The following is a 10,465-nucleotide window of genomic DNA, read 5'->3' as shown; positions in this document are numbered from 1 at the left end:
CAAAACTTGAGCCGTGGCAGTTCAAGTGGTGTCAAGCTGCATTTGTTCTGCAGTGTAGATGCACCCTAAAGTCCTTGAACGAGGGTTGAATGAAAAGTAATGCCTGCACCTTCGTAACTCCTCAAGAGATGGCAGTATTGGTATGCAGCAGGTACTGGCTTGTTCAGTAGACTCTCCTCTACAGTTTCGTTTTGGTGGGAAGCCTTAGCATTGAACGGTTGTGTTGTTAAAGTGCGAAGTATGGAACCCTGCACAGTTGATCGGTCAATGCGACTTAAGCAACATATGTGGCAGGTACTGGCTTGTTCTGTAGACTCTCCTCTACAGTTCCATTTTGGCAGGAAGCCTTAGCATTGAACGGTTGTGTTGTTAAAGTGCGAAGTATGGACCCCTGCGCAGTCTGTCGGTCAATGTGACTTAAGCAATGTGCAATCATTGAATTCTTGACAGCAGAAGGTGTCACCTCAACATCTTTGAACTTACTCACACAACGACGCACAGTACACACATCAACACAGCATAAACAGCTAGCATTCTCCGATGAATCTCCTTTGGGGTGATACCTTCTGCTCTCAAGAATTCAATGACTGTACGTTGCTTAAGTTGCATTGACTGACCGTCTGCGCAGGGTCACTACTTCACACTTTAACAACACAACCGTTCAATGCTAAGGCTTCCCACCGAAATGGAACTGTAGAGGAGAGTCTACTGAACAAGCCAGTACCTGCCGCATACCAGTACTGCCATCTGTTGAGAAGTTACGAAGGTGGAGGCATTACTTTTCACTTTAACAGCACAACCGTTCAATGCTAAGGCTTCCCACCAAAATGGAACTGTAGAGGAGAGTCTACTGAACAAGCCAGTACCTGCCGTATACCCGTACTGCCATCCGTTGAGGAGTTACGAAGGTGGAGGCATTACTTTTCACTTTAACAACACAACCGTTCAATGCTAAGGCTTCCCACCAAACTGGAACTGTAGAGGAGGGTCTACTGAACAAGCCAGTACCTGCCGCAAACCAGTACTGCCACCTGTTGAGGAGTTACGAAGGTGGAGGCATTACTTTTCACTTTAACAACACAACTGTTCAATGCTAAGGCTTCCCAACAAAATGGAACTGTAGAGGAGAGTCTACTGAACAAGCCAGTACCTGCCGTATACCCGTACTGCCACCTGTTGAGGAGTTACGAAGGTGAAGGCATTACTTTTCACTTTAACAACACAACCGTTCAATGCTAAGGCTTCCCACCAAACTGGAACTGTAGAGGCGAGTCTACTGAACAAGCCAGTACCTGCCGCAAACCAGTACTGCCACCTGTTGAGGAGTTACGAAGGTGGAGGCATTACTTTTCACTTTAACAACACAACCATTCAATGCTAAGGCTTCCCACCAAACTGGAATTGTAGAGGAGAGTCTACTGAACAAGCCAGTACCTGCCACATACCAGTACTGCCATCCGCTGAGGACTTATGAACATGGAGGCATTACTTTTCACTTTAACAATACAACCGTTCAATGCTAAGGCTTCTCACCAAAATGGAACTGTAGAGGAGAGTCTACTGAACAAGCCAGTACCTGCCGCATACCAGTATTGCCATCCGTTGAGGACTTACGAAGGTGGAGGCATTACTTTTCACTTTAACAACACCACCATTCAATGCTATGGCTTCCCACCAAACTGGAACTGTAGAGGAGGGTCTACTGAACAAGCCAGTACCTGCCGCATACCAGTACTGCCATCTGTTGAGTTACGAAGGTGGAGGCATTACTTTTCATTCAACCCTCGTAAATAACTTTAGGACATGTCCCCCCAAAAGTCTAGTAAGGAAAAGTTACATTTTTAAAAATTCAGATCATGGAAATGAAGTCAATTATTAGCACCATAATTTTAAAGTTTCTAGTACTTCAGGAGCACTAGATGACCTTTTCGCACCCAGAACCATAGTAGAAAGTTGCTGGTTCGTCAGAGAATTAGGAAATATGTTTATTTTAGCACCTAGAGAAAGCACCGGCTGCATTTTTTGCATATTTAATGCATCTCAGCCCCCTTCTGCACTACCATATATAATCCAGATTATCTGCTTTGAACTGGATTATATTGCAGTGTAGACCCATTGGGGTGTAGGCACTTAATGGCCCTCCAATGGAGGACAGACCAAGACTTTTTGCTGCCTGAGGCAAAGGCTATGAATGTGTCATCAAAAGCTTTCGTGGCCAGAATCACTGAATCGTTGTGATTTTTCCAGGCTGTCTGGCCATGTTCCAGAAGCATTCTCTCCTGACGTTCGCCTGCATCTAGGACAGGCATCCTCAGAGGTTGTGAGGTCTGTTAGAAACTAGGCAAAAGGGGTTTATATATCTGTGGAACGTCCAAGGTGTGTCTGTTGGAGGCAAGTGTGAATGTTACAATCGGCCTGCTTGATTAGCACTGAATGGCCATGCAGCTTCAAAACCTGACTGCTTCCTGCCTGAGGGAATCCTTTGTTGGGAGGTGTTAATTGGCTTTGACTGATTCCTGTCTGGAATTCCCCTGTTTTTTTTTAGTGTTTCTCTTTATTTACTGTCCTGATTTTAGGGTTTTTTAATACTCAAGGCTATTAATATGGCGTCTCTTCTACATACACAATGACTGTGTCTACACTGCAGAACTAATGTGGTTTGGCACTACTTTAACCATAATCGTTAAAAACCGGGTTGTGGCACAGCTGGTTGGGAGTCAGCTGCATTAAAATCACTATTGACCGAAAGATCATGAGTTTGAAGCCAGCCCGGGTCGGAGTGAGCTTCCAGCCATTTGTCTAGCTTGCTGTTGACCTTTACGGCCCGAAAGACAGTTGCAACTGTCAAGTAGGAAATTTAGGAAACACAATAATTAAAGACCTGATTGTGGCGCAGCTGGTTGGGAGTCAGCTGCATTAAGATCACTATTGACCGAAAGATCATGAGTTGGAAGCCAGCCCGGGTCGGAGTGAGCTTCCGACCATTTGTCTAGCTTGCTGTCGACCTTTGCAGCCCGAAAGACAGTTGCAACTGTCAAGTAGGAAATTTAGGAAACACAATTGTTAAATACCGGGTTGTGGCGCAGCTGGTTGGGAGTCAGCTGCATTAAGATCACTATTGACCGAAAGATCATGAGTTTGAAGCCAGCCCGGGTCGGAGTGAGCTTCCCGCCATTTGTCTAGCTTGCTGTCGACCTTTGCAGCCCAAAAAACAGTTGCATCTGTCAAGTAGGAAATTTAGGTGGCTAATTTAACTAATTTACTATGACATAAAACTCTCCAAAAGAATGAGGAAGTACTCAATCGGTGTCACAAGTGGACAATGAAGCAACAGCTCCCCCGGTGGCTGGAATTCAAAGCATACCTGCAAGAAGCTGGAAAGTTAAATAGCCTCTGTGTCCCTGTCTATATATGTTGTGTGTCTATGGCATTGCATGTTTGCCATGTCTATGTGCATATGTGACCCGCCCTGAGTCACCTGCGGGGTGAGAAGGGCGGAATATAAATATTGTAAACAAACAAACAAACAAACTGGATGCTATGAAACTCTAGGATTGTTGTTGAAATTAGCTGGCCAAAGTGCTGAATCTAATCCTGCTCACTCACTTTTCTCTGCTCTGATGGCAGCTCTTCGTCTTTGTTTACATTTTAGTTATTGTCCTTTGCTGAATCTTCAGTAAGACTAAGTCCCTTGTAAAACTAGATCTCCCAAAATTCCATGATCTTAAGACATGGTGGTGCAGTGAGTTAAAGTGCTGAGATGCTGAACTTGTTGATCGAAAGTTTGCAGGTTCGAATCCGGGGAGCGGGTTGAGCTCCCGCTGTCAGCCTCAGCTTCTGTCAACCTAGCAGTTTAAAAAACACACAAATGTGAGATCGATAGGCACCGCTGTATGCAGTCATGCCGGCCACATGACCTTGGAGGTGTCTACGGAGAACGCTGGCTCTTCGGCTTAGACATAGAGATGAGCACCAACTCCCAGAGTCTGACATGACTGGACAATGTCAGGGGAATATTAATAACAATAACAACAACAGCGCTCCTTGCAATCATGCTGGCCACATGCCCTTGGAGGTGTCTATGGACAACGCCAGCTCTTCAGCTTAGAAATGGAGATGAGCACCAACTCCCAGAGTGGAACACGACTGGACTTAATGTCAGGGGAATATTAATAACAATAATAACAACAACAACAACAGCGCTCCATGCAGTCATGCTGGCCACATGACCTTGGAGGTGTCTATGGACAACGCCGGCTCTTCGGCTTAGAAATGGAGATGAGCACCAACCCTCAGCGTGGGACACGACTGGACAATGTCAGGGGAATATTAATAACAATAACAACAACAGAGCTCCATACAGTCATGCCGGCCACATGACCTTAGAGGTGTCTATGGACAACGCCGGCTCTTCGGCTTAGACATGGATATGACTACCAACCCACAGCATGGGACACGACTGGACTTAATGTCAGGGGAATATTAATAATAATAACAACAACAACAGCGCTCCATGCAGTCATGCCGGCCACATGACCTTGGAGGTGTCTATGGACAACGCCGGCTCTTCGGCTTAGACATAGAGATGAGCACCAGCTCCCAGAGTCTGACATGATTGGACTTAATGTCCAATAACAACAACAGCGCTCCATGCAGTCATGCCGGCCACATGCCCTTGGAGGTGTCTATGGACAACGCCGGCTCTTCGGCTTAGACATAGAGATGACTACCAACCCACAGCATGGGACACGACTGGACTTAATGTCATGGGAATATTAATAACAATAACGACAACAACAGCAGCACTCCATGCAGTCATGCCGGCCACATGACCTTGGAGGTGTCTATGGACAACGCCGGCTCTTTGGCTTAGAAATGGAGATGAGTACCAACTCCCAGAGGTGGACACAACTGGACTTAATGTCAGGGGAAAGCCTTTACCTAAGACACGAGCAGTTAAAGTGGTGCTAAAGTGAATTAACTCTGCAGTGTAGATACACATTTTTGATACTGGTTTTAGGGGACAGAGCTCCCTACCACCTCGAGCAGTTAAAGTGGTGCTAAAGTGAATTAACTCTGCAGTGTAGACACACCTTTTGAAACTGGTTTTAGGGGACAGAGCTCCCTACCACCTCCCTTTGACTACATCAAGGCCTCTTTTAATAGTATCTCTGGCCCCTTCTATATTGCCATCTAAAATCCACATGATATGCTTAGAACTGGATTATATGGCAGTGTAGACTCATATAATCCAGTTCAAAGTAGATAATCTGGATAATATGGCGGTGCAGATGGGGAAATCAGTCAACACTGGCTCTTAGGGAATGCAGATGGACACATCAATCGTCAATTGATGGAAGATATACAAGTGGTGCCAAAGTGAATTAACTCTGCAGTGTAGACACAACATTTGATACTGGTTTTAGGGGACAGAGCTCCCTAAAACTTTACTGCTTCCCTTTGACCACATCAAGGCCTCTTTTATTAGTATCTCTGGCCCCTTCTACACTGCCATCTAAAATCCACATGATTTGCTTTGAACTGGATTATATGGCAGTGTAGACTTGCATAATCCAGTTCAAAGCAGATAATCTGGATTATCTGCTTTGATAATCTGGATAATATAGTGGTGTGGAAGGGGAAATCAGTCTACACTGGCTTTTGGACACTTCGTGAATGCAGATGGACACATCAACATCAATTAATGTAAGTTATAAAAGTGGAGCCAAACTGAATTAACTCTGAAGTGTAGATGCACCCTTTGATAATGGTTTTTGGGGACAGAGGTCCCTACCACTTCACTGCTTCCCTTTGACCACATCAAGGCCTCTTTTAATAGTATCTACAGTCCCATCTAAAATCCACATTATCTGCTTTGAACTGGATTATATGGCAGTGTAGACTCGCATAATCCAGTTCTAAGCAGATTATCTGATTTGATAATTTATCCTTTGCAGGTCCTGATCAGTTGTGCTTTCTTTAACCATAAGAATAGAGTTTGGGACCCAAACTCTAGTAAGTTCAGGCACGGGCCAACTTGGGCCCTCCAGGTGGTTTTGGACTACAACTCCCACAATTCCTAACAGCCGGTAGGCTGTTAGGAATTGTGGGAGTTGCAGTCCAAAACACCTGGAGGGCCCAAATTGGTCCATATTCCCTTCCAGCCATCTAGTAAGTTCAGGCACGGGCCAACTTGGGCCCTCCAGGTGTTTTGGACTACAACTCCCACAATTCCTAACAGCCGGTAGGCTGTTAGGAATTGTGGGAGTTGTAGTCCAAAACACCTGGAGGGCCCAAGTTGGCCCATATTCCCTTCCAGCCATCAAAGTAGAGAGATACAATTCTTCTTTGTACAATAACAAAAACAATACTAGAAAAGGTCCAAATAAGGTGCTTTGGGAGTTCTAGTTTCAAGGTGTCGAGGATCAAGTCCTCTTTCTCCGTTGGTCAAAGCAAGGGTCTCTGGTTGAGTTGGTTGAGCTTGGCTCTCTCATCGTTGGAGATGTCCGTCTTCGACAGGCCGCCAGACAGGCGCCCGCCCGCGGGCATCCCTGCCTTGACCGCAACGCCGTCGACAATCGGGCCCGCCTCGCCCTTGGCACGGGTGGCGTTGCGGATGAGTTGAACGGCGGCGTCCAAACGGAGGTTGTTGTTGGCCGCGGGTTCCTGAAGACCGGCTGCGGCTTCTCCGGGTTTTCGGTGAAGCCTTCGTGCCATTAGTGCCAACGCCGGGGTTGCCAAGATCAGGACCAAGGCCAGCGGCAGCACCACGTAGAGAAGGTTTGGGCTGCTTCCCCCTAAAAAAAGATAGAGAACCCTATGGTTATAGTTTTGGAAGAGACCCCAAAGGCCATCCAGTCTGACCTGAGAAACACACCATCTAAGTACTCCCAACAGATGGCCGTCCAGTCTCTGCTTCTAGGTCTCCAGAGAGAGAATTTAAAGATTATAGTGTTACAAGAGACCCCCAAAGGCCATCCAGTCTGACCTGAGAAATACACCATCTAAGCACTCCTGACAGATGGCCATCCAGCCTCTGCTTCAAAGCCTCCAGAGAGAGAATTGGAATATTATAGTGTTAGAATAGACCCCCAAAGGCCATCCAGTCTGACCTGCCATGCAGAAATACACCATCTAAGCACTCCCGACACATGGCCGTCCAGCCTCTGCTTCAAGGTCTCCAGAGAATCGAAAGATTATAGTGTTAGAAGAGACCCCCAAAGGCTATCCAGTCTGATCTGACATGCAGAAATACACCATCTAAGCACTACCGAGAGATGGCCATCGAGCCTCTGCTTCAAAGCATCCAGAGAGAGAATCGGAATATTATAGTGTTAGAAGAGACCCTCAAAGGCCATCCAGTCTGACCTGAGAAATACACCATCTAAGCACTCCCGACAGATGGCCGTCCAGCCTCTGCTTCAAGGTCTCCAGAGAGAGAATCGAAAGATTATAGTGTTATAAGAGATCCCCAAAGGCCATCCAGTCTGACCTGCCATGCAGAAATACACCACCTAAGCACTCCCAACAGATGGCCGTCCAGCCTCTGCTTCAAAGCCTCCAGAGAATGGAAAGATTATAGTGTTAGAAGAGATCCCCAAAGGCCATCCAGTCTGAGAAACACACCATCTAAGCACTCCCGACAGATGGCCGTCCAGCCTCTGCTTCAAAGCCTCCAGAGAGAGAATGGAAAGATTATAGTGTTAGAAGAGACCCCCAAAGGCCATCTAGTCTGAGAAACAAACATTCTAAGCATTCCCGACAGAAGGCCGTCCAGCCTCTGCTTCAAGGTCTCCAGGGAGAGAATCGAAAGATTATAGTGTTAGAAGAGACCCCCAAAGGCTATCCAGTCTGACCTGCCATGCAGAAAGACACCATTTAAGCACTCCCGACAGATGGCCGTCCAGCCTCTGCTTCAAGGTCTTCAGGGAGAGAATTGAAAGATTATAGTGTTAGAAGAGACCCCCAAAGGCTATCCAGTCTGAGAAACACACCATCTAAGTACTCCCGAGAGATGGCCATGCAGCCTCTGCTTCAAAACCTCCAGAGAGAGAATGGGAATATTATACTGTTACAAGAGACCCCCAAAGGCCATCCAGTCTGACCTGCCATGCAGAAATACACCATCTAAGCACTCCCGGCAGATGGCCGTCCAGCCTCTGCTGGCCCGGCGCATCCGCGGAGAGAGGGCCTGAGGCGCATTCCCTCCCATACAAATTCCCTCCGGAGAGAGAATGGGAATATTATATTGTTAGAAGAGACCCCCAAAGGTCATTCAGTCTGACCTGCCATGCAGAAATACACCATCTAAGCACTCCCGACAGATGGCCGTCCAGCCTCTGCTTCAGCCTCTGCGACTTCGCCACATTCCCAGGCAGTCTATACGTCACTAGATTTGGAAGGCTTTCTAGTCTAACCTCATTCTACCATGCAGAAAGACACAATCAAAGCTCTCCTGACAGATGGCCATCCGGCTTATGTTAAATTATAGTTGGGGGAGGCCTCAAGAGCTATCCAGTCCAACCTTCTCTATGTATATGTGTCTGTCTGTCTATCTATCTATCTATCTATCTATCTATGTATCAACCCCCTTCTGCCAGGCAGAAAGACACAATTAAAGCCCTCCTGACAGATGGCCATCCAGCTACGGTTGAATAATAGAATCTAGAGTTGGAAGAGACCCCAAAAGACCATCCAGTCCAGCTCCATTCCACCAGGCAAACACAATCAAAGCCCTCCTAACAGACATTCAGACTCTATTGAATTATAGACTCTAGTTGAGAGAGACCCCAAGGGCTCACCAGTCCAACCTTCTGTGTATATGTGTATATATATGTATATGTATATTTGTATGTATGTATGTATATCACATCCTCATTCATCCATCCATCATAGAATCCTAAAGTTGGAAGAGACCCCCAAAGGTCATCCAGTCCAGCCCCTTTCTGCCAGGCAGGAAGGCACAATCGAAGCCCTCCCAACAGATGGCCATTCAATCTCTATTGAATTATAGACTCTAGTTGAGAGAGACCTTCTGTGTATATGTCCATATATATCTTTATATTACATCCCCATCCATCCATCCCAGAATCCTAGAGTTGGAAGGGACCCCCAAAGGTCATCCAGTCCAACCTCTATCTGCTAGATAGAAAGACACAATCAAAGCCCTCCCAACAGATGACCATCCAGCTACTGTTGAATCATAGAAACCAGAGTTGGAAGAGATTACCAAAGGCCATCCAGTCCAGGCCCATTCTGCCAGGCAGGAAGACACAATCAAAGCCCTCCCAACAGATGACCATCCAGCTACTGTTGCATCATAGAAACCAGAGTTGGAAGAGACCCCCAAAGACCATCCAGTCCAGGCCCATTCTGCCAGGCAGGAAGACACAATCAAAGCCCTCCCAACAGATGACCATCCAGCTACTGTTGCATCATAGAAACCAGAGTTGGAAGAGACCCCCAAAGACCATCCAGTCCAGGCCCATTCTGCCAGGCAGGAAGACACAATCAAAGCCCTCCCAACAGATGACCATCCAGCTACTGTTGCATCATAGAAACCAGAGTTGGAAGAGACCCCCAAAGACCATCCAGTCCAGGCACATTCTGCCAGGCAGGAAGACACAATCAAACCCTCCCGACAGATGATCATGCAACCTCTGCTTAAAAGCCTCCAGAGGAAGAGATTCCACCACAAGCCACTCACCTTGACATGCACCATCCAGGCAGGCTTCTTGCAATTTTTGGCAAGTGGTACCTTCAGGGCAGGAGCAGAGATAGGTGCCTTCTCCGGCCAGGCAGCTCGCCCCTTTGGGACACGGGTTTGGGGAGCAGAGATCCCCCGAGATCTGGTATAGACCAAGAAAGAGAGAGGCAGCATGGAAAGGCATGCCATTGCAGCAAGCATGGGCCAACTTGGGCCCTCCAGGTGTTTTGGACTTCAACTCCCACAATCCCTAACGGCCTGAGGCCCCTTCTTTTTCCCCTTCAGCCGCTTAAGCGGCTGAAGGGGAAAAAGAAGGGGCCTCAGGCCGTTAGGGATTGTGGGAGTTGAAGTCCAAAACACCTGGAGGGCCCAAGTTGGCCCATGCCTGGTATAGACTCTAGTTGGAAGAGACCCCAAAGGCCATCCAGTCCAATGTTTACCTCGCAACGAGACCCACTGAACCCCAAAGGACAGCTACACTGGAAAGTCCGGTTTTCTGTCTCTCGGCACTGTCCTCCATGCAAACAGGGGTTGTCTTCACAAGTTCCCAATTGCGTCTCGCACTCAGCACCGGTATATCCCTTCCGGCAGGAGCATCTGGGCTTGCCTCCTCTCACCTGTTGGGAAAAGAAACAGGTAAGTTGTGTTGAAAGCATCAGGGAGGATTTTGGGTAGGACTGATTTCGGAAGCTAAGCTGGGTCGGCCCTGGTCGGCACTTAGATGGGAGATCACTGAGGAAGCTGTCAAGAAGCCCAACG

The 10,465-nt window shown here is 47.3% G+C and overlaps 1 protein-coding gene across 1 annotated transcript in view; it reads right to left on the bottom strand.

Moving 5' to 3' along the window:
* Nucleotides 1–6,290: 6,290 nt before the first annotated feature.
* Nucleotides 6,291–10,465, bottom strand: part of LOC132780546 (protein jagged-1-like) — a 42,202-nt gene continuing 38,027 nt past the window's right edge. The window contains exons 13-15 of the mRNA XM_067462436.1: nt 10,147–10,323; nt 9,707–9,848; nt 6,291–6,797 (exon numbers count right to left, since the gene is read on the bottom strand). Coding sequence (XP_067318537.1) covers nt 6,448–6,797; nt 9,707–9,848; nt 10,147–10,323 — 669 coding nt within the window. The 3' untranslated portion in view covers nt 6,291–6,447. The remainder of the gene's footprint in view (nt 6,798–9,706; nt 9,849–10,146; nt 10,324–10,465) is intronic.

The sequence above is a fragment of the Anolis sagrei genome, chromosome Y (assembly GCF_037176765.1).
Source record: "Anolis sagrei isolate rAnoSag1 chromosome Y, rAnoSag1.mat, whole genome shotgun sequence".
NCBI classification, from domain to species: domain Eukaryota; kingdom Metazoa; phylum Chordata; class Lepidosauria; order Squamata; family Dactyloidae; genus Anolis; species Anolis sagrei.
The sequence above is the reverse complement of the archived record's forward strand: the minus strand, read 5'-3'. Positions and strand labels throughout refer to the sequence as shown.